Source organism: Patiria miniata, unplaced genomic scaffold (assembly GCF_015706575.1).
Source record: "Patiria miniata isolate m_02_andy unplaced genomic scaffold, ASM1570657v1 HiC_scaffold_6, whole genome shotgun sequence".
In the NCBI taxonomy this organism is placed as follows: domain Eukaryota; kingdom Metazoa; phylum Echinodermata; class Asteroidea; order Valvatida; family Asterinidae; genus Patiria; species Patiria miniata.
The window spans coordinates 8,902,982-8,927,675 of record NW_024037073.1 but is presented as its reverse complement, the minus strand read 5'-3'; the positions used below and the strand labels follow the sequence as shown (position 1 = coordinate 8,927,675).

Here is a 24,694-nt window from a genome sequence, read left to right as displayed (position 1 = left end):
TTTGCAGATGACTGTCCAGTACCAAAGTGACTTTTGCAAGCTAAAGCAATCTTTTTTCTTCATATAAACCCATGTTTGTTGTAATTTTGAAAGCACTTTCAAAGAAAATGTGACTTTCCTACCTTTTTTCACAGTCAGAGGTGCATGATGTAGTTCTCACAACACAGTGAAAGCCCTACATAATGAAAGCTTGATGCTGATTGGCTGCAAAAGAAAATTAATAAGATGTTTATTTTTTACCAGCCAATCAGCATCGAGCTTTCATTATGTAGGGCTTTCACGTTTGCCATCTTGGATTTTGAGTCTGTTTTCTGGTTGTCATCGTCGTCTTTTACCCCTGAATTTCCCTCATAAATCAAAGCCCTGCCCTCTTTCCACAAAATTATACCTGCTGATATTCAAGAAGGTGTCATTGCCAATTGTTTAGATGTGCCAAGAAATATCAGAATGTCACTTTTGAGTGTCATTTAGTCAACTGTTTTGGTGAGTCTTCCCCTTCCTATATAGGAACGGGGTCCTAAAAGTAAGGATTACCTCTAAAGCAAAAAAAATCCTACAAACTAAGCCTAAATGTGAAAATCAAAATTTGGCAAAGTGCGACACGTTTTTGTACATGTGGATGTGTGGCCTATGTTTACGGAGGCAGTCCAGTAAATAGGCCACATTTATGGGGCTACGTTGCACACAATCTGTCAAAACAATACAATAAATCTTGCAGTGGTAGTACATCAGAGCAATACACAGTGTACTGAAATAAATATACATGTATAAACAATTCCCAACTGGATATTCATTTTGAATGTCGCACAAAATATTATTTCACACGAGTTGCGCTCACAGCGCACATCGCGACTGCGGTGGAGACTATACAAACTCGCTACACACACAGCGCGGGTCAAAGGTCACCCACGAGGAACCGCTCTATAACGCGCGCCAGTAGTAGCGCAGCACTGTGTGCGTAATACTAATAGCAGGGCCCAATTTCATAGAGCTACTTAAGCACAAAATTTGCTTAAGCACGAAAAAACATTGCTGTAAAATCACGTAACCCGGCAAAACTCCATGCGATGTACATTGCTTGTGACTGGTATTTAGCTGTTGTTTACTTAGCATAACAATCGAGTGGAGTTTTGGCCGGTAACCTGATTATATTAAGCAAGATTTTTTTGTGCTTAAGCAAATTTTGGGCTTAAGCAGCTCTATGAAATTGGCCCCTGTTCATATGCACATCGCCTCAATAACGCATCTTAGCTTTGTACACACAACACATTAAACTTTGTGAGAAAGCCGGGAGCTCGTTATGCACACAAAACACTGCCGTTCATGAAAATAAGGCAACATAACGGTCAGGAAAATAGCACTCACCAGTCAGCAAGTGTCCAACTGTCCTCTCAATAAGGAACTTCCGACCCAACAAAGATGATTTGTGCTACGTCCTACGAAGAAGAGGCTTTCATGCGTACAATTACGGAGCTTGACTGGCCGGATGCCATGAAAGCTAGAAGTCTAGTAAAGACGGTGTCACATGAAAATCCGACTCCTATGAAAATCGGACCCCTTTTTCCCTTTTATTGGTTAATCCCTCGCACGTGACAGGTCACTCTCCCCAAACGATCTAGACTTGGCCAAGTCTGGGTTGCGCTCGGTCTGTGCCTAAATCCACTCACAGCGCATATCGCATACGTCCTTACCAACGCGCGCCCTTTTGCACCACATGTATGCGCATGCTCTGCAATACATGCACACACATGTAAATGTACATGTACGTGTAATACGCGTATTGTACAATGTACATTATACAGTGCGTGCGTGAAGTAGAACGCACGCTGAAGTGTACCTTGTCGGGCATCTGGAAAGGCATAAACTAAGTGATTTTCGCTGCTTTTTTATTTAAGATACCGACTTGGGGCAATTCCGACTTGAGTCAAGTCTACAAACGATCCTAAAAATAGCATAGTATCGTACTCACGCGTGCGCACTACTACCAATGAGTCCACATTTCATGGAGTCGGATATTCACGCTACACCGGCATGCAACGCGCGCGTGCACGTGCCTTGGTGACCGTAAGGTCATGACTAAATTCTGCTAAATGCGCTTCAAAAATCTGTCAGATTTATTAAAAATCTGCCAAATTATCCAGAATTACTCGAAATACACTATAAAACACTTTGAATAATAATTATGTACCACTCATGGACCTGTATACAATATACCAAGTCTCCCCTATAACCGCTGCATTTTGTGCTTACGCAAACTCTTTAGGCCTTTTACCAAAAAAAAGTAAAAGTGACACACAAACAGACATCAGACAGACAGATATCAGACAGAATTCGTATATATTATCTTTTAATATATTTATATTATTTGTAGTCGAGTGTCCAAATGAGTAAAGTATTGTTTCTTGTGGATGAGAAATGAATGTTTGCACACTTTGAGCACTGAACTGGATTGAGTTCAGTCCATTGATTGAAATTATTTAGCAGAACATGCAACAAATTATTAAGCATTAAAAATTATAGTGGCATGTATAGTGGAACCTTATATTTTTTAAAGATTGCCCGATGCCTGTTATACGATAATCATATGCATTACGTATTTGACCCCTCCGTAAAACAAAAAGGAAAACCTTTAGGGAAGAGGCGTGTCCCCATGCACCCACCTAAGTTCGCTGTATTTATTTTAAGGAATGTTTATCGTCTTGATGTATTATTTCGTGTTGAAGTATGCCTGTAGACCGAAGTTCAATTATACGCTTAATACATGTAAAGTCAAATTCTGATCACATTTTCGTTTCACGTCTGTTGCTCAAGTAATACTTGTTCATGTACGTGAAAGCCTAGTTTAATTTCTCCCAGCAGTTTGACAGTTACTTATTGCAGTAGTTGAATCTCAGGAGATGCAATCGGTCGCCGGTCACGAAGAGGGTGACCGTAAGGTCATGACTAAATTCTGCTAAATGCACTTCAAAAATCTGTCAGATTGATCAAAAATCTGCCAAATTCCCCAGAATTACTCGAAATACATTATAAACACTTTATATAACATAAAGATGTTTTAAATACTGCCTTAATTAATGTTCAACTTACATTATAAACAATCTATAGCCACATAAAGATAATATGAAATTGCGTAAATTTCAGGCAAAACGTGGTTGCGCCACGACGAAATCCGGTTCCCAGTGAACCTCAGCACCCCTATTTTGCAAGGGTTTGTTTGAAAAGATTGAAGCTTTTGTAAACAAATGTGTGTTTTGTTTTTTTTATTTGCTGTTTTTCTGTCAAATAGGCATTTTTGCAGAATTCTGCCAGAAATCTGCCAAAAAAATCCATTCTGTCAAATTTTCTGTCCAACTCATTTTTTAACAAAAAAATCTGTCGAAGTTAGCAGAAAATCGGCTAAAACGGTCACTATGGTCACGAACGCTTATAGGCCTGAAGCACTAATTGTATTGTGGTGTCTTAACAATGGCACCACGATGAAGTAAATTTCATTGGAGCCCTTCAAAAGATCGTCGTTCAAACCAAGGTCTGACAAGGTCACCTAGTTGATTCATACGCAGTTTGCACAGTTTGCCAAACTCAAGCGAATACATTTCACCTCGAGACAACAATGAGCAGTGCATGGAATAGGCTTGCCGCACACACAGTGGGCAAGGCTGTACTCAGGGACACAACCTGAAATAATCCCTCGGCTCGGAATTTCAAACCAACGTTCAATTCAGTGGGACGAGAAAGGAATATCGTCAACGTGCATTGCGTGAGTCGGTGTTGCCGATACTCATGATCACCGTTCTAGGATTAACTCTTAGATGCCAAGCGAATTTAAGTAGGCCTAGCTATTAGTTTCCATCGTTCGCCATTACCGCTCTATGGTTTGCTTCAGGCCTGTGTCAGTTTTGACCAAGACCAAATTCGTGGCGCTGCTTAACCGAACAAAAAGGTAAGTCTGTTGTTCTTAAGTAAGATTTGAGGCTTTGCATGGTGGAGACTAAATAATGAAAGGTTTGTGGAAACACCATGTGCGAATAATTTCTCAACTAAGAGAATGGTTCTGAAAAGAACCAGAGGTATCTGTTGTTCTTAGGCCTCATTAGGCCGATCAAGCGTGATAATTGCCATGTAGGACTATATCACAAACTGCACGTTCTTTGAGGCACTTTTTAAAAGTCATATCATGTACAGAGTGGAAATTAGTTTCAGCTTTGTGGTTCGATCAAACCATTTTGCTTAATACATATTTTGCTTATAACAACGAAATGAAGAATGTGCTTGGCCGATTTTCAATAAGTAAAGTGGTGTTCCCTAACGTGGCGCACTTCGACGTTTACCGACTTTCCTCGTGTATTGTTGCCAAACCGCTTTGTTGACGAACCTCCAATTCATGCAGTGAAATACTGGTACTTTTACCTAATTAATGCTTGCTATTTAACCTGTGTGTACAATTTCGGTGTCATGAAATTTAATCCAAATTTAAAAAACGATGGCGTCCGGAAATTGGGCGAAAATTGGCTTAGTGTTCCCTTACGTGGCGCACTAAAATAAATCTCGGAAAATTCCAAATTAACATTTGAGCATTTCTGTAAAGTTGATAAATTCTGATAAATCATTACTATCTCTACTTATATACCCAGCCAGAAGTTTGTCAAAAAAATATTTTAATATTTTTTTTTGGGGGGGGGGGGGCATTTTCAAAGGATTCACTTTGCACTGCAAAATAAAATCGGATAATCACGCCAAAATAATGTTTTCTTCTAACTTTGTAACGGGCTGTGTTACAACTGATAATGTAGTAACCAACTGATAATGTATCACCAACCGATAATGTTACACAAATTGACCGATACTGTATCACTAACCGATAATGTAACAGAAATTGACCGATAGTGTAGTAAATGTTACTACACCATCGGTCAATATTTGTTACATTATCGGTTAAGACCGATAATGTATCAACAATCGACTGATAGTGTAGTACACACTATTGGTCAATTTCTGTAATTATCGGTTAGTGATACAGTATCGGTCAATTTGTGTGAAATTATTGGTTGGTGATACATTATCCGTTGGTTACTACATTATCAGTTGTAACAGGCTGATAAACTCGCGATTTATGAACGGGAGTGTTTAGCACTTGATCAAATTTCACTTCCTGTGAAATTTCAGTTAAAACTTGGCTCTGGTAGCTAGGTGCTACAGGCGAAAAATCAAAGTGCCCCACGTTAGGGGCTGCGCCACGTTAGGGTACATCAACAATATACACGTTATTCCGACAAGGGACATTGCCATTTTTATCGGCAATCCGTAACCAGGCTCCTAGCCGGATTGAAAGATAGAGTAGATCATTTGTCATTTGTGCATGTTTTTTTTCGTTTGAAGCAACAAAAGTTCTCGGTGCTTAACAACTTAGCTCAGTGAATGTTGTATATATTCCGAATAAACAATATTCTGGGATCTCGATTTCAATTCAAAATCTGCCGAGTCATGTTTTGAATTGCGCCCGAAATCAGCAAAGTTAACACCGCAGCGACGGGATACTTGTATAAGGGCGGATCCAGGGGGGGGGGGCAAAGGGGGCCATGCCCCCCCCAAAAAAAAAAGGATCAATTTTTTTTTCAGTGACTTCGCAATAAAGGCAGGCAATGAATACACCAACTTTTCCTCAAAAAACATTGTTTAAAGTGGTCTTAAATTGCCTCAGATCGCACCACAGAGCATCTAGAATCCAAGAAAATTTCGGGGCCCTTAAGCGGGCCCCGAACCCCCTCGCTGTAATTTTTTTGGACACACTTTTTGGGGACCACATATTTTTTTCGCCCCCCCCCAAAAAAATTGTGTTCTGGATCCGCCCTTGTACTTGTACACCGCGCTGCACTTTCCTAGGGGAGCAAGGTTTTATCGCTATCTAGAGCAGAGACTATCTATGCCACTTCGGTAATCGGCCATGAACTGGGCCGAACACGGTCAAAAAGATCGAATGCATTTTCAGATGTCGAATACATACATGTGTATGTACATGTACACATGTACATGTTCACATGTGCCTAATTCGTAACCGGCGGATGTTTTATGTCGAACAAAATGCATTCAAAACGTTGAAGAAAGTTCGGTTTGTAAAATTTCAGTTTGAGGAAATGCGTTCAAAACGTAAAGACGTTCGGTTTGTAAAAATTTCATTCGGTTTTAGGAAATGCATTGCAGCTGGGCTGGTAAAACACACATTTGATTGAAAGATATATTTGATTTAAAGATGCATTAATTTGATTTAAAGATGTATCGATTTTTAGAAATGCGTTCGCTTTTGGGAAATGCATTCCGATTACCAGAACTTTCATTATAACACTGTTATTTCGGTTGTGTACTATATGAACCTAGCAACCAAAATTTGAATGCACGTTGAGATCAACATTCAATTACCTAAAAAACACCAATCAATTTCACATTAGAAGTATGCGATTTCATATTTCAACCATGCAATTTCAAAAATAGGGCATTCAAATTAAAATTGCACAAACGAGCATCCAAATTCGCCGGAGCTTCCAGCTGTGTAAATTTGGTCATTCGAATTCACCATTATAAGCAAGCATAATGTGGAAAGCAAGAAAAGTTATTCGAAATAGGTCCATGTCGTTCCGTTGTTGTAAAAATAAGATTGAGTGTTTTTTGTTACAATTTGGAAATATAGATAATAAAAACCTGTCTCCCACAAGACTCTGCCACTGCTCTGATCACCATGCAAACTGTAAGATTGAAGCACTAGAAACATCAATATGCCAGCTCATGGGCGTTACATGAGAATTTCAAATGTAGGCCGTGGTCATTTGATCGAAGCTTTCGATGTCAATGCCCAAGGCTATCTATAACTTGCAGACAATCTTGGCATAAACAGATCTACTGCTGCAGGTCAATTGTAGCCGCGTATCTGAGATCTGGCAGACGTGAAAACCTACCAAGAGCAGTGGCGTCGCCAAGGGGGGGCCAGGGGGGGCACGTGCCCCCCCTGGAAAACCTAGTGCCCCCCCGAGTGCCCCCCCCCCCCCATCTGAGATTTGGGTTGGTAAAAAAATATATATATATTTTGTTATATTCAACTCCCATCATCTGAATTGGTTAAATAGCAATTTCTGGAGATATCTTCAGATCGAATTTAGCATCAAATGTGGCACCATTTTGCATCTAGCCCATCCTCCGTATGCGAAAATTTTCCAAAGGGGAGGGGGGCACCCCCTCCCCTTAGACCCCACCCCCAGGACGGCGATCCGTATCCACCTAAGTGCCCCCCATCAAATGCTGGTGCCCCCCCTGTGCCCCCCCCCCCCCCAGACTGAAAAGTCTGGTGACGCCACTGACCAAGAGGATGGGTCAGAAACACAAAATGGACCACGGCATGAAGCAGAAATAATCAAAAGGTGAAAGAAATGAAAAGACTCGCATCGTATACCTTCGTTTACTTTCATTTTGAATGCACAGAGTGCTAAACAGAATGCGCGGAAATGAAAACGAAAACAAGAATCTCATGCCAATAACTCTAAACCAAACCGACTGCTATAATTTGAATGATCACTTAAGCCGAATGACATAACTTCAGTTTAGGATGTGTTAAACTTGAAAACGTCAAGTCTTAAAACGAATTGGAAGGCCTGAAATCTAATACGAACCACGGGAATGACAGCATGGCGCTACTTCGCTTCAAATTGGCCACTATCAAGATGAATTCGAATGCAGTTTTTGTGAATTGGCCGGGAAACCTATATTTACTAACGGAAATTGTATAATCTATGAGAAACCAAATTATGTTTTCCCCTTTCCCAAAACCTTTGAATTGCGTTTGAATTCAATTGGGCGTTGTCGCGCTTCAATTGAAAAGCATCCTATGGATAAACGTTTATCGCCATTGACGGTATTTCGCTGCCAGAGGTCCAGGTCAAATGCTGTTAACCCTCAAGGGTACCGTGTATTGTTGTCCGAAGAAAAAAAATATTTCCGTGAAAAAAATCTTGTCAACCGAAATGAGTTATTGTCCATTTAAGTTGTTATGGTACAATACTGACGCAGGTTCAAAGTGACGAGTATAAGGTGTGGAGGTATTCAGGGTATTATACTCTGCACGCAATTATATACACCCACTGCCGGACTGTTCAACTTGGCTGACGCAATCATCAAAGCGCCGTCAGAACCGTTCCACACGGCATTCACGGTGGTTGATTTTTTTTGAAAACAAAATAGCAGCGCAGCCCTCCCACGCACCCCCAAGCAAAGCCCAGTCCTTTATTGCTGAGCCTGACTGACCCGAAAGTGGGCGAGATTTTCAACGAGACAAACTTGTAATGGGACTGAAGGACAGTTCGATTGACTTCCACGACTAGTGCTTCACTTAAAGGGAATATACAACATTTGAAAACAAAACATTAAAACAAAATCCAACTACCGAATTGTTACGAAATACCTTACTGGACTCTTACTGTAAGTGAGTGACAGTCTAAAGCATCCTGTAAAATCATGGCACCTGGTGTGCTGGCATATTGAAGAAAAGTGGTCGTTTTGTATCATTTTCCAACGTTGGTCGGCCGACCAGCGTTGGAAAAAAAACTGGCCTTTTTCAAATACTGCTCCCAATTTATCAAAGTTATTTTAGTCCGCATTTTGTTTGCAATCGATTGTACCCATGAAGGAGTGCAAGCCGGCTAGACTGGTTCCCTGACCTTACCATTTCTCCGTTGTCGATAAATTGCTCCGTTTCATCTTAAAGAGAATGCACAGCATTTGCTTTTGCTGCAATTTTCAGAAGCAAATGGATTTGGAGGGTTAGTATGTTATAGAAAATAATTATTGTTAAACTGACTTGTTTCACGTTTTGGGCTTGTAGATGCTACGGAAACCAAGAAAACCTATCATGTTCTTGTAGTCTGGTTCCCTGGCCCCACTTAAGATGAAACAGAGCAATTAATACCCTTTGGGGAATTGTAAGGTCGGCAAATCAGTCTAGCTAGCAGGCGTGTACCTCTTCACAGGCGTGTAATCAATTGCAAAGAAAAGTCAGAATAACTAAAATTGAAAAAATTAGGAAAGGTTATTTGAAAAAAAAGAAAAAAAAATTATCCAACGCTGATCGGCCGACCAGTGTTTGAAAAATACAGTTTTTCTTGAAATTTTCAGCACACCAGGAGCCACGATTTTAAAGGATGCTTTAGACTGTCAATTCCCTAACAATCCAGTAAGGTTTTCGTGATAATTTGATCATTTCGTTTTGTGACGTTTGTAAATGCTGTATCTTCCCTTTAAGTAGGGTAAGGGAACCACACTTAAGAAACATGATAGTTTTTTTCTTTGTTTTACCATCATCTACGAACCCAAAACTTCAAACAAGTAGTATAACAATATTTGTTATAAAATACTACCCCCCCCCCAATCCATCACTTTCAGGAAAGTATAACAACAAAAGCAAAACGTTGTATATTCCCTTTGCATTTCCAATCAATCAATTGGCTTATTATAAGTAAATCATATTAATTATACCAAAAACAACTTACAGGTTGACTGGTGAACCTGGTTCCTGAATTCTTGAGCTTCCACTAAAGACACTGAAGTGGGCGAGATTTTCTACGAGACAAATTGGTAATGGTACCTTTACAAGAACAGTTCGATTGACTTCCACGACAAACACTTCGGCCTGAGGGAGACATGGGTCCACCGACAAGAGCAGCGAAGATGCTCCTAGTCATTATGACATTTCTTGGATTGATACAGAGAGGCCGAGGGATTGCGCCGGCAAGTGAGTATATTGCATCATTTCTTAACAAACTCCCCAACAGTAAAACTTGCATGGATTTACTGTCAGATTTTGAACACAAATCGTGGAAATTTAATGAGATTTAACTCCCTGTAAAATAATCTATGAGAGCACCACTGTATTAATCAGCAAGGAAATGCAAAAGATTCTGTATTGCACCGCTTCTTTAATAATGATAACAATTACTCAAGGTGCTGGAAATTATGTCTCTTATTCAAGACAGGTAAATGAAGTTTATGAGAAAATATGAGACCCATTATGTAGCACCTTATAAGGGTGCTGCGGCGCATATTGCAGCCACTCCCAGAAACACCGGGGCAAACCCCTTCTCTTAGCGATAAGTGTTACTGGGTTCTTTAACGTGCATAACACAAGACATGGGACCTACGGCTTTACGTTCCATCCGAAGGACGAAGCAATTGTGGTAAAGTGCCTTGCTCAAGAGCACAAGCACCAGGATTCGAACCCAAGTACCATGGCACACGATTGGACCACAGCACCCCACAATTCACTATGAGAAACACCAGCTATATATGCGCTTGCCAGCTGTCCAATGACTGTTATGCAAACTTGCAAATGAATTTTCCCGTTTATAGAGTCAATGATAATGATTATTTCAACTCAAATGTACTGACAACATGCATTGAGAAATGATTTTAAACGGTAAACTAAAATATGGGCAACAAACCAACTGCAGAAGCTCTTGTGCAAATTCTTCGCAATGGTTGGTCAGTTTTGTTTTTACCCTATTTGACCAACAATGAGGTAACTTCAAGTTCATGTTGAGCACGTATTGCCAAATAGTGTTTACCCAACTTTGTACAAATACTAGTGTAGTATAGGTACCGTTTGCATTGAACCGGTCAAACGCTCAACACAGCCTGACGACTGTAGTTCAGTCACAACGTGCGTGACGCGCTCTAAGGCAACTCGAGGATAAATTTAGAAACTTCAGCATTCCATTTATTATATTTGACCCCATTTAATATAGGCAGCAACTCGAGAATACAAAGCATTCTTTTTATTATAGTTGGCCCCATTTTAGTGTAGGCTTGCTTGGCCATTTTCGCAACTTGTTCATTCAGTCGGACAAAATAGGCATTCCTTTTCATGAAGTTTTAGGGAGTCTGTACGAATGTCAGTTTCTATTTCGGAGTTGCATTTGATTTTGCTTGAAATGTATCAAATTAGTTGTAACGTTTTCGTGTGAGCATATTCCAACTCGTTTGTTTGTTTTCAGTTTCGCACAGAGTAGGCCAACTTGATTAAAATTAAATGTTCGTTTTATAACAAAATTGCATTCAAATGAGCAGACGACTTAATTTGGTGTTTCCATATCGCCAAACCTTACTCGTGTTGGCGATAAGAAAATTTCATTTAAAGAAATTTGAACCAGTTTTATTACATTTTCATTGTTATGGCATTTCCGAAAAGTGATCACACAAATTGACTAATCGGTCACTGTAGAGCGCAAAGGAAGATTTGTTGCAATTATGCAACATTCATTTCCTTCTATCACTTTGACACTTTTGTGCTGTGCATTTTTCATATTTCATTCCATGCAGGCACTTACATTTTTTTGGAATAGCTGTACATTCTTATAAAAATCTTTCTCAAAATTCATGTTATTTTACTGTCCGTTTCAAAACTATAACACAATTTATTGCCGATGCAACTGCCCGTTTTTGCTGAGCATGTGTTACTTAAAATATGAATGAAATTGAATTCCCGAATAGGACTTCCGAAAGCTCACGAAATTCAATGCAAAAGCAATTAAAGTAACTAGCTGGCTTCTTTTCACAAGTGAATATTATAGTAGGCCTACCCTGGAATATCTCGACTTTCGCTAAATGGAATCAGTGTGATGAAACGCTTGCACGTTTTAATGATCATTCGTTTGATTGAAAGACAAGTTGCGAAATTGGAAGGGAAAACCTCCAGTATATCACAACATTATAGACAGCGGCTGAAACTCACCCCCAGAACGCCAAGGTCTATGCCAACCATGGTCGTTGTAAATCAATTTAGGTTTTTGCCCTTCACCGACGTATAAACACTTTATACTCAGTGTGTTACCCCCGAGTGAAAGTTGGAAAACAATCACTCGGGTGGGAATCGAACCCACGGCCTCCTGCTTTCTAGTGCAGACGTCTTACCACTCGACCACCGAGCTAGCGGGATCGGTTAGCTGGTTCGAATCTGATGTACATAGGTACATCAGCTTCGAACCAGCCAACCGATCCCGTACATAGGTACATCAGATTCAACCTAGCCAACTGATCCGTAAGCTCGGTGGTCGAGTGGTAAGACCTCTGCACTAGAAAGCAGGAGGTCGTGGGTTCGAGTCCCACCCGAGTGATTATTTTTCAACTTTCACTCGGGGGTAACACACTGAGTGTAAAGTGTTTTTACGTCAACTACTGTTTCTGATGTACCTACGTACATTGGTTCATCAGATTCGAACCAGCCAACCGTTCCCGTAAGTTCGGTGGTCGAGTGGTAAGACCTCTGCACTAGAAAGCAGGAGGTCGTGGGTTCGATTCCAAGCCGAGTGATTTTTTCCCAACTTTCACTCGGGAGGTAACACACTGAGTATACAGTGTTTATACGTCGGTGAAGGGCAAAATCCGAAATTAATTTTCTTCACCCCGACGCAAACTGAATTCCATCTTATGAATAAATGGTCGTAATGTTTACTAAGGCCAAAAAAAAGTCTCCGGTTTCTGGTATGCGCGCGCGTCGCCGTAGCCATGCGCGTCGGCAAAATGAAAAAAAAAAAATTTCAATAAGAGATGATGTCTCAAAACCGCCAAACTCACTGGTTTGACTGGAATCCTGCTGCTGCACAATTTTAACGTGTTTTTAGATGGAGTTATGATCTAGAATAAGCTTTATGTGGCCTCTCCGGACTCCCATATATTTGCACTTAGTTTAGTCGGGCACCATTTGCTGTCATCAGCCGACATTAATTTTGAAGCAAAAAAGACCGGTAAAAAAAAAAAAAGCCGCGTCGCCGCACCACTTTTTGGGCAAGCTCTATACCAGAAACCGGAGACTTTTTTTTTTGGCCTAATGGAATGGTATGAGAAACCAACTTTTATTTCCCCTTTGACCAAAATCTCTGAATGGACGTTGTCGATCGTGCCTCAATAATTTGAAATGCACTCTATTAACAAACGTTTGCCGCCATTGACAATATCCTTTTTTAGATGCCGTAGGCAAAATGGGAAAATAGGTATAGTCAATACACACTTCTTAAGTTGAGAAATGTGTTGACCGCGACGTTATTCCACAACCATTTTTAAATATGCACTGTCGGAATTGTGTGAATGGAGAAATGTTTATGGGGCAGTACTTGTATACTGTGGAAACAGTACGCAGTACGGTAGTTGTCGGTAGTTGAAATAAGAAATATGTAAGAAGGAAAACAATTGTCAGATCTTGGTTTCCTTGATTCTCAGAAAAAAAGATGACTGCAAATAAGGGAATAAATGTGTGTTTGGGAGGTATTAAAAACTCTGTTTAGGACCGGTTGGAGTCTGGATAATAACCCCAGGCGAAGCATTCCAAACTCCAACCGGTCTAAAGAGTGTTTAATACCGACCAAGCACATATTTATTCCCAATTCGTAAATACCTTTTCAGTCAAAAACCAAATCTTTTCGGTCAAAAAATAAAAAAAGTCAAAAACTAGACGTTGCCAAACATTTTGTTCAATAATTTTACTTCATCTTTAATGAAACACCCCTCTTACTATAATACTGGATGTCCCTCTAGAACTCCTTACCTTATAAGGAGATCGGCGTGCGCGTCGCGCGTAATGCGCGATGTTGTGCAAAACGCAGCTGGGCTGGTGTAGTGGAAATTTCGGATTATGAAATACTGATTCATGGTAGTTTTGCACATGCCTACGTGAGGAATGTGAACGTTCAACCAATGAAACGTTGAAAGGCACCGGTTTTCATGGGAGTCCAAATTTCATGTGACACTCGAAAAGTGTTTCAGACCAGCCAGCCATGCATGTCTTTATCATCCGTTTAAAACCGGCCACGTGTTGGGGCGCCAACAGGAATGGGTAAACCTTATAACATATATGAATAAAACATTTATGAATAAAACATGATGTAGGGGTGCTGTGGGGTGCTGTGGCCCAATGGTTACAGTGGTACATGGGTTCGAATCCTGACCGTGGGAACATGGTGCTTGTGCTCTTGATCAAGGCACTTTACCATTATTGCTTCGTCCTTCGGATGGGACGTAAAGCCGTAGGTCCCGTGTGTTGTGTAATGCACGTAAAAGAACCCAGTAACGCTAAGAGAAGGGGTTTGCCCCGGTGTTTCTGGCAGTGGCAGCAATATGCGCCGCAGCATCTTGTAAACCATTATATGGTATTACATAATGGGTCTCATATTTATCATAAACTTTATTTACCTTTCTTTAATAATAGACATAATTTCCAGCGCCTTGAGTACCTAATTGTTGGTGCGCTATATAAGACTCCGATATTATTATTATTACTATGTAAACTTGGTGAACAAAATAGTTGGCAACGTCCAGTTTTTGGCTTGTTTTGATTTTTGGACCGAAACGATTTGGTTTTGACCGAAAAGGTATTTATGAATGGGAATAAATATGTGCTTGGTCGGTATTAAACACTCTGTTTAAGACTTGTGTGTATAAATGTGCAAGCTAGCAATTTACAACACATGGGTAAAACAAACAAGAGGGCATTATATTTCCATAATCAAGGAGTCTGGGTTCGCAACAATACTATTCCGCCATAAATAAAACATTCGACGCATAATATGTTTTTCTGTGTCTAAACTCCTGCTTACAGAAATCAATATGAATTGAAGGTAATCTTTATACACTTTCAGGCAGTTTCTATGGACAATGGGACTACCCAATGATACGTTCCAAAAATACTTGGCTTACTTGACTTATACCGTCCACACAGGTAGCAGACCTGGTGATGGCTTCTGCATGGTGGTGTTGTGCCAAACTTTCCTGTCCATAGCCAACCTTGCTGCATCAGTTATTCTTGATCTTGATCTTGATTTGCAGTCCTGTGAGATGCAGTCTTAAAGCCATTGTTTTGGTGAGCGGCCTCTTGGTCTGTCTCCTTTGACATTGCCTTCTATGCCATTTAGGGGTATCTTGTGATGGGTTGCATTCTTTTAACGTGGCCAAAGTACTTCAGTCTTTTTATTGTTATAATTTTTCTGATGGTCTAGGTCCAAGTTGAGTGGTTCTTTGATGTGTGTGTTGCGGATCTTGTCTAGACGGCTTACTCCCATTATACGACGAAGGCTCATCAAAAACATCTAAAAAACATGGAGCCTGTTTTCATCTTCTTTCTTAACTGTCCATGACTCGGCACCATACAGGAGTATTGACAGAATCAGAGTTTGGTACAGCTGCATCTTGGTGTGGTTGCTGATGACTTTGGATGTCCAAATGTTATACAGCTTTTGAAAGACTGCCCCCGCTTTCCTGATTCTTGTTTTGATGCAGCGTGGCCACTCATCAAAATTCCCAAGATTCATCCAGTAAAATTCCCAAGAATTCCAAAGGCAATGGAGAACAGTGTACAATATGAATTTAACAGAGCACGCGGTAGCCTAAAATCATATAGAATTATGATATTTTTACAACCAAAAATCCCAAGAACTTGGAAGAAATCCCAAGGAGTGGCCACGCTGTTTTAATGTCCTTTGCGCGTGTTCCGTTGTTTGCTATTGTGCTCCTAGACACAATTGTCCACCTGCTCTAGTTTGTTGTTGTTGATTTTGATGTTGCACTTTCTGTTGCTTATGACTTGAACTTCTGTTTTGCTGATGTTTATCTTGAGGCCATAGTCGCTGCTGGATTTGTACACTTTGTCCACTAAGGATTGAAGTTCCTCTGGAGTTAAAATTATTTGGTCCTAAATGGTGCGGCAAGAAAAACCGTAGTAGGGCCTACATCCAGCATTGCAGACGGGTGTCACAAATAAATGCAGACTTCTGATGAATACAGCAATTAATTCGGTGTGCTAATAGGGCCGTGTTCCTACAACAGAAATGGTAACAATGTACGTCTGACGTAGAGGATTTTTAAAGTTATTTCATCAAAAGAAGTTTAAAAAATTATGCAAAATAATTCAAAAATTATTTAACAAGTCTTAATACAATCTTGTTTACAGGTGATATGTATAGTTTTCAAATGGGACCCCGTAGTGGTACTGAAGATGGTGGACCTATTGAAATCGTTGTGACGAGGACTGGAATGCACGTTGATGCCAATTCTACAGTGGGTAAGTAGCATATGCTCAGTTCAAGGCATTGTACGCTTACTTTCTTTTCGTGTATTTTGTTCGTTTCGAATAAAAACACCACTCAAAATCCATAGAAGAACGTTCAAAACAAAACCTGTTGAGGATGCAGCTCCGTGAACACTTTTTTTCCCGAGAAAACAATGGAAAAAACATGTACATAATTTCACCGGGTGTTTAGTACCAGTACAATCTTTAATCTAAGTAAGCTGTTTGATAATAAATCGGTAGTACTTTCGATATGGGGAGTCACGGTGGCGTAGCAGTACTTTCCTCGCCTTCCACCGCTGTGTGACCCGGGTTCGAATCCCGCCTGGTAGGGGTGGTAAAATCCAGTGTCAAAATTTGACTCATTGAGTCGAACGAAAAATGTTAACTTAACTCTGCACGCCATCGACTTGCTTCGTTTGTATCAAATTCGAAACTTTCTAAAACTACAAATGTTTGCCATTTAATATTTCAGTCCACGCCTAGAGTGTACGTTAAAGTCGGCTATAAGAATCAATGCCGGTGTGGCGTGAAAATCCGACTCCGTCAAATATGGACTCATTGGTGGCATTGAACATGCGAAAGTATGATAATAGCCTATTTATAGGTATATGGGAGAGTGACTTGCCACGTGTGAGGGATTAACCAATAATAGGGAAAATGAGTCCGATTTTCATAGGAGTCGGACTTTCATAATTATGACAGCGGCCGCTTTATCCAAACGATCAAAAACCGAAACTATCGACTTGAACTCATGTACGTCTACCAGCGCGTTGGGATATGGCTACTGGACAACGGAAAGGCATTTTCTCAGAAATTTATGTAAAGGGCCTATACTGTAAACGAATGAAATGCTTCCCTAGACTTTGAAAACACATCTTACTGAAAAACAGTTAAACTTGCACCTAGTTTAGCTGATCGTAACTGTAGTCAGCTACAAGCCTGGGACACTTCCTGAGCCTGCCACGGCGACCTACTCCCCCGCTCCCCCTGTCAATGTTGTTCTCTCCAGCTGATGGAGCACACACCGCGCAATGAAAGACAACATCGAACGGGGCCGGAGGGTTGGGGGCCCAGCGAGATTTGGCCAGGATTGTAGGTCTGCAAGCTCGACTGTTTTCTATAATCTAACTGGCTGCTTTTATCGTGTACAATTTTGCTTTCATTTTGATGACAGCTGTTGCCAGCTCTGATGGAACGGCGACAGCCGGTGCAGATTATCTTGTGGTGATGGAAACGTTAGAATTCCAGCTGACGAGGAACCAAGTCAGTGTTACCGTGACAATCATTGACGATGGTGCCGCAGAGGACACCGAGTGTTTCACACTGACACTGTCAAATCCCGATCCCACTGGCACTCTTGGGTCAGCAACTGAAATTTGCATCGTCGATAATGAGGGTGAGATTGCAAATCTAACTCGTAGGCCTGCATGTGGAAGGTTTTTTTTTTGTGGTCCTGAACTTCATCTGTGGTTTCTGTTTCAAGAAATTTGAAGGATATTTAACAATTGTTGACTGTTGTGATGTGGGATATGACGTTTTGAACACCCGACCCGAGTGGTGCATAGCACCCGAGGGTGCTATGCGCCCCGAGGGTGTTCAAAACATCATATCCCACATCGCAGCAGTCAACAATTGTTTTGTTAGGCCTATACCTTTGTCTTGGATTCTTTGAATTTTGATGTAAAATCACGAAAACAAACAGCAGTAAACACAATAGTCATGACAATCGATCGGCATATCCATGGCATGTCGAGTGCTCGAAACAGCTGATCGTCTGCTAGTTCGCCGCTCCCACTCATATGTGAAAACATGGTGAAAATAGCGTGGGTACCAACGATACATGCGTTTCACACAGTACGTATACTGCATGTATCACGTGCGTGATATCCCAAGGGAGTGCACGTGCTATGACTTGTTATAAACTTAACACGTGATCGTTCTTGGCCAGTGAAAATGCAGTTTTCAAGACAGAGGTATAACAATAGCTTTTTAAGAGATTGACACAATTCAGGGAAGTCAAGCCAAGTGTAGTGTATATCCCTTGGATTTGGACGATAATGGCGTCTAAAACGATTCCTGGTGCCAGAGATGAAGTTCCGGTCGAAGACGAAGACATGGTTTGAAAGCCCTCCAAGATTGGCCTGTCTTAGCTTTTTATTGTATATTTTAAAGGCTGCACTTTTCAAAACAAAGATGATCTCAGTTTCACACGAATACCATGGAGCGCATTAGTAACTTTTATTCATATCAATGGATTTTGAGATACTTTGAAATGGATTTCGAGATATGTTGAAACGCATTTCGAGATATCTTGAAATGGACTTCGAGATATCTTGAAATGCATTTCGAGATATCTTGAACTGATTTCTACATATCTTGAAATGGATTTCCAAATATCTTGAAATGGATTTCGATATGTCTTGAAAACATTTGGAAATATCTTGAAAACATTTGAAGATATATTGAAATGCTTTTCGAGATATCGTGAAATCCTTTTCGAGATAACTTGAAATAATCACCCAGAGGCTTGAAATTGTGAGAATATTTCGTGATATCTTCATTGGAGATATCTTTCAGTGATTGGGTATGTTGAAATAATCAAAAGCTACCACGTGAACTTGAACAATTGTCAGTTATGGCAGTTATGTAGTAACAAATTGTAGTGGTCGATAATGGCTAGTGCAGCACCTCATTCAACCATCAACCCACTGTGCCAAACAATCATGTCATTTCATTTCAGAGAGAACTATGCGAAATTACGACATACATGACTTTGTGTAATTTTGTTTCTTGAGATTCTCAAAACAATGGTGATTGATATATTCTCAAAATGGTCGGTGAAACAATATGATTTATGAAACCCATTTTTTTTAAACGACGGGCCTTCAAAAGGACTTTGTTGTGAATATTTGTAACTTTTAAACTGGGGTTTTATTGCTAGTGATGTTTGAATGCAATTGTGACGACGATTCTTGAAATTGCACTTTTGAACGAAAGAGGTTTAGGGACATTGTGTTTAAATGATGATACACTTTGAACGGATTGAGCGGTACATACCGTTATTTCGTTTTACCGTTTTGGATTTCCTCAAAAAAAACAGTAAACGAACCATTGACTGTTTTGTCGTTTTACAGTTTTGTAAAACGGTCAAACGGTGTTAAGTGACCAAACAAATAATACCTTTTTTTATTTTTAAACTGATAAACGGTTAGTTGAGTGTTGTTTTACAAAAACATGACAATGACAAAACGGTCAATAGTGTTGTCGATCATTTTTTGATTCAGGTTCGGCAATTAAGCAATACACCTTGGAATGTTAATGCGCCCTGGCCTTGGGATCGAGTCAATGCTTGGGACCCAAATTGCCCTCCTTACATTCATGTCGTTCTCACGACAGAATTTGCGAATATTGGCTATTGAAGAGCCGCGCCGAACTCCAATTTCCTTAAAAAAATATCTGCAACTTCTTTATGCGTCCGTCCTGTATCCATTGTGAAATTTCCTCCTTGAAATTTTCCAGCGCCATTTTTGCTTGCAACTCTTTAAATAGCCCCACCGACTAAATCGCAGTATAGATGGGGGTCATACAGGGTCACGCAAGGAATCACACCACGCTTTAAGTATGACGAGGTAACACTTCTTCGTGTGCGGCATGGTCCACCTCATCCCCCTTGCCCACTGCCACAAAATGCACTACGGACTAGGGCCCTAACTATGACACTGAATTAAAAAAAAAAAGTCTGTATTCAATACTGACCGTTGCTGTTTTTCAAAGTTATTTGTGTCAAACTGTAAAACAAAAATCATTGATCGTTATGCTGTAATGAATTTTACTAAACTGATAAAACGGAATAACCGTATACCCTTTGACCGTTTTACAAAACTGTAAAACGACAAAACAGTCAATGGTTTGTTTACTGTTTTTGTTTTTGAGGAAATCCAAAACGGTAAAACGAAATAACGGTATGTACTGGGATTATGTAGTTGTTGGATAATCAGAGTAACGTCACTACATAAGGATCCAAATTAATAACCAGGGGTGTGGGCGGAACTTGGGAATTAACTCTTAATTTTCGGCTGAAGACGAAGACAATAAAAAAAAAGCTCTTCATTTTCCATCTCCAAATGCCGAGTTGGGAAGGAGGAGGTGCGCACAGAGGGAGGACAAGGGGACGCAGAGGGGCCTATGCCCTGCCCCTCCACTCCTACGTGCCCTCACCATGTGCCCTAAATTACGACACTGTGTTCATATAATTATCTGAAATTTCCCATCCATTTACTTCTTATTCAAAGATCCTTGTACGTGTCCTGGTGGCTGCCCGGCCGTGCCATGTTCAAATGGGGGTACATGTATGGATGCTGGTCATGGAATGAATAACTGTACTTGCCCTTCGGGGTGGAAGGGCGCCACCTGTGACGAGGAAGGTAAGCCAAATTCTAAAGTGAGTTTTGGGGAAAATAAGAAATTAAAATTGTCACAATTAAGAGGGTTTACAAATGGCAAGGTGTTGTGTTTCGTTGAGGTTGAATGTGAATAGCATATAGTTGTATGTGCATGTGAATTTCTGACCAGTAAACAAGTTTGGATATAAAATCAGCAATCTACGTGTGTTCTTCAACAATTTCGATTTTTTTTTCTGTCAAGGCTTCTGCAGCCTTCTGCAAAAAGCTTCATTATCTTAAATTGCTTTTCGCGCCCTGAATTATCGTATTAGTAATTCGATATTTGTGAAGCAGTTAATCCAGGATGAACAACGTTTATTACAGTACAGACGTTTTCCTTGTTCCGGATAGCAAACATCATTCAGGCTGCTTTTGGCTCAACTACTCCAGGAATTCAAGTGACATTGGCTAAAAAATTTACCTTGAGTGATGGACATACTACACAGTAATTTCCCAATTTAAGCTCCTTTTAATTCGACTTTACGACGTCAAAAGTATCCCTTTTTTGCCTTTTTTTTCCTAGTTCCGGATCGGGTCAATCAGATCTGAATCGATCAAACACTGGCTTCGCGCTAAAAAAAAAAAAAAAAAAAGGGAGAAAATCATTTTTTTTCAGCCAGAAAAAAAAACAAATCAAGCACATTTCTGATAAAGTATTATTTAATTGACCAAAAATAGTTCATTCAAGAGAATTCCAGCAAATTTTAAAAAGAGGAAAACTTAAATGATTTTGAAAATTTTGTCTACAGCACAACGAACTCAAACACGGACCAAAAACTTCACATAAAATCGATTAACGCGCGTGTAGTTGGGTCGTAAGTGCACGCGCGATCCGGAACTAGGCAAAAACATACGGTCAATCGTTGGCGAATTTTTAAAAATTAGAGACTCTACAACTTATTCGGATTCAACAAACATTGGATGGAAGAGTTTATACGACTATAGTGTATGAACAAAATGTTTGAAATCACACGGTACGAGTGATGTACCGAGGAGAAAAATGTATCGTCGATTCGCAGCTCCTGCGTTTTTCTGCAACCGTCCAAACATGTCAAAGTGCGAGTCGGAAATCTAGCCAAAATTCATCTTCTACAGATTTTATCGAAAAGATCTTTCTGTATCATGAAGCTTACATTTTCCTTTTCAAAATGCACTTAGTCTAATCTAAAAGAGGTAGGGTTTTATTTGAAGCGATTCGGAACTAGGAAAAATCCGGAACTAGGAAAACGACTGTACATTTAATCCTTAAAAAACATGCTTTGTACAAGTTGTGCAGCGTTACGTCCTTTTATAACCTTTTCGTGATTTTGTTTTATTGTTCTTGTGTACTGTCTGTGCGTTTCAACAAACTCCACTTTTTACTCCTCATGAACTTTCTAGCGTTGTATTTTGCTTTTAGAAAAAAGTTCTGTAAACTAATCGTCCCATAAGTAATCATGGACCGATTATTCACTTCGAGGTGTCGTACCAATAAGAAATATCTTTTGTATTCGTAAAAAAAAAAATTTTGAAAGCAGAAAGGTGTTTTTTGGGGGGATGATTCAAATACATGAAAACCATGCTTCTTAAAATAGACTAATATTTGTTATTATTCAATCAATGTTTTTGCATTGTTACCTTTGATATAACGATTTCGTGGTTTGTTGTTTGGGTATTTTTCAGCCGCAACTTACAATTTTGAGCAGGCATCCTACTCTACAAATGAAGGAGATGGCCCTATTGATATCACCATTATACGCACTGGAGCTTCGGCTTTGGAAAGTACTCTTGTTGGTATGTTACCTAGTAAGATCAAATGTCATTGAAACTGTAATGTTTGTATTTGTTACAAAATAACCTGCAAAGATGCTTAAATGTTTGCATTGCCTGCCGAAGGCCCATTGGTATGACCATAGGTAGGACCTCAGCTCTATGGTATTACGTCACAGGTAATATGGTCTATATTCTTCTTTGGTACCTCATCGACTCACTCACTTATTGTCACTTATGAATTAAATTTGCTTAAGTCTCACCTTAGCCCCAAAATTTGACGCAGATGACTATATTAACCCCTTGGACCCAATTGGTGTGATCATTCTGGGCAAGTTTTATAGGCTTGCCTTGTCTTGTTTTCACTAATGATTGAGTCAATTTGTGGCCCCAACCTTGTAGGCGAATTAGTATACGCCTACACTAGTTTTAATAAAAGATTTCATTACCTGAACATTTCATCATTATCAATATGCTATTCTTCCCCCACAGACGTTGTTACCTCCGATGGGACTGCTGTTGCAGGAATGGATTATATACCACAGACTACCACTCTAAACTTCATAGATACAAATATCACAGTATTCACGGTCACAATAATTGATGATGACAGCGCGCAGGACACGCATTGTTTCACCTTGTCTTTGATGAATCCAGATCCAAGCGATGGACAAGTTGGTGCTGATACAGAAATCTGCATCATTGATGATGAAGGTACAGTTAGAAGCCCCTAGTCCCCGTAATGTCAAAACAGCTCTTATTGTGTGCCAGAACATCAAACATCACGAGACTACCAAATGAAATGGACTTGTCTAATGCTGATCTTTTCAAGGGTTTTTAAGCCAAGGCATTTGTGAACATTGGGAAACATAATGGCATATACAGAGAATATTATTGATCGTCTATACGGAGACTGCAAATAGAATCGAGAACAAGCAAAATGATACATCAATGGTGTTTATTATTGATGTTTATGTGAAGTAAATAGAGTTGATTTTAATGCATTTTTAGATCCATGTGCTTGCACTGGTAATTGTCCACTCGTACCATGTTCAAATGGAGGTATGTGTATGGATGCTGGTCGTGGAATGTACAACTGTACTTGTGCGTTTGGATGGAAAGGATCTACCTGTGCCGATGAAGGTAATGAAATCATAATTGAGTTATTCACATGCAAAAGGCTCGGATTCGTGCGTTCCCCAAAGCCGAATGTGAAAAAGTGAAGTTGAAATTGGTGCGTGAAAGTGCCATCCGTGTACCTTTGGATTTTCAGGCTCCTAGTGTGGGATATATCGAAGCTTTTATGTCTTCTACCTTCATGATCGTGAATTTGTATCTTTCCTGCTGACTTGCTATTGTTTTCTAATTGCGTTTGTATTGTTACCTTCGATATCACAATTTCGTGGTTTCTTGTTGAATACTAGCAGTACCTTTTTTTGTTTGGGTATGTTTTTCAGCCACGGTATACAATTTTGAGCAGGCATCCTACTCTACAAATGAAGGAGATGGCCCTATTGATATCACCATTATACGCACTGGAGCTTCGGCTTTGGAAAGTACTCTTGTTGGTATGATACCTAATTAGTAAGATCAAATGTCATTGAAACTGTATGTTTGTATTTGTTACAAAATAACCTGCAAAGATGCTTAAATGTTTGAGTTGCCTGCCGAAGGCCCATTGGTATGACCATCGGTAGGACCTCAGCTCTATGGTATGACGTCACAGGTAATATGGTCTATATTTTTCTTTGGTACTTCATCGACTCACTCACTTATTGTCACTTATGAATTAAATTTGCTTAAGTCTCACCTGAGCCCCAAAATTCGACTCAGATGACTATATTAACCCCATGGACTCAATTGGTGTGATCATTCTGGGCAAGTTTTATAGGCTTGCCTTGTCTTGTTTTCACTAATGATTGAGTCAATTTGTGGCCCCAACCTTGTAGGCAAAGTAGTATACGCCTACACTAGTTTAAATAAAAGATTTAATTACCTGAACATTTCATCATTATCAATATGCTATTTTTCCCCCACAGACGTTGTTACCTCCGATGGGACTGCTGTTGCAGGAATGGATTATTCATCTCAGACTGCCACTCTAAACTTCACAGATACAAATATCACAGTATTCACGGTCACAATAATTGATGATGACAGCGCGCAGGACACGCATTGTTTCACCTTGTCTTTGATGAATCCAGATCCAAGCGATGGACAAGTTGGTGCTGATACAGAAATCTGCATCATTGATGATGAAGGTACAGTTAGAAGCCCCTAGTCCCCGTAATGTCAAAACAGCTCTTATTGTGTGCCAGAACATCAAACATCACGAGACTACCAAATGAAATGGACTTGTCTAATGCTGATCTTTTCAAGGGTTTTTAAGCCAAGGCATTTGTGAACATTGGGA

At 40.0% G+C, this 24,694-nt stretch overlaps 1 protein-coding gene across 6 annotated transcripts in view; it reads left to right on the top strand.

The window, feature by feature from the left end:
• The first annotated feature begins 3,541 nt into the window (after positions 1 to 3,541).
• The window catches only part of LOC119743234, a 46,511-nt gene continuing 25,358 nt past the window's right edge, over positions 3,542 to 24,694 (top strand). For 2 of the 6 annotated variants that reach the window (XM_038219634.1, XM_038219633.1), the window contains exons 1-10: positions 3,543 to 3,940; positions 9,530 to 9,769; positions 15,971 to 16,081; positions 17,265 to 17,486; positions 20,383 to 20,514; positions 22,195 to 22,305; positions 22,774 to 22,995; positions 23,293 to 23,424; positions 23,739 to 23,849; positions 24,321 to 24,542. In XM_038219634.1, coding sequence (XP_038075562.1) covers positions 9,679 to 9,769; positions 15,971 to 16,081; positions 17,265 to 17,486; positions 20,383 to 20,514; positions 22,195 to 22,305; positions 22,774 to 22,995; positions 23,293 to 23,424; positions 23,739 to 23,849; positions 24,321 to 24,542 — 1,354 coding nt within the window. In that variant the 5' untranslated portion in view covers positions 3,543 to 3,940; positions 9,530 to 9,678. Of the gene's footprint in view, positions 3,941 to 9,529; positions 9,770 to 15,970; positions 16,082 to 17,264; positions 17,487 to 20,382; positions 20,515 to 22,194; positions 22,306 to 22,773; positions 22,996 to 23,292; positions 23,425 to 23,738; positions 23,850 to 24,320; positions 24,543 to 24,694 lie in introns of all 6 variants that reach the window. The other 4 variants (XM_038219636.1, XM_038219638.1, XM_038219635.1 and 1 more) reach the window with 4 other exon arrangements.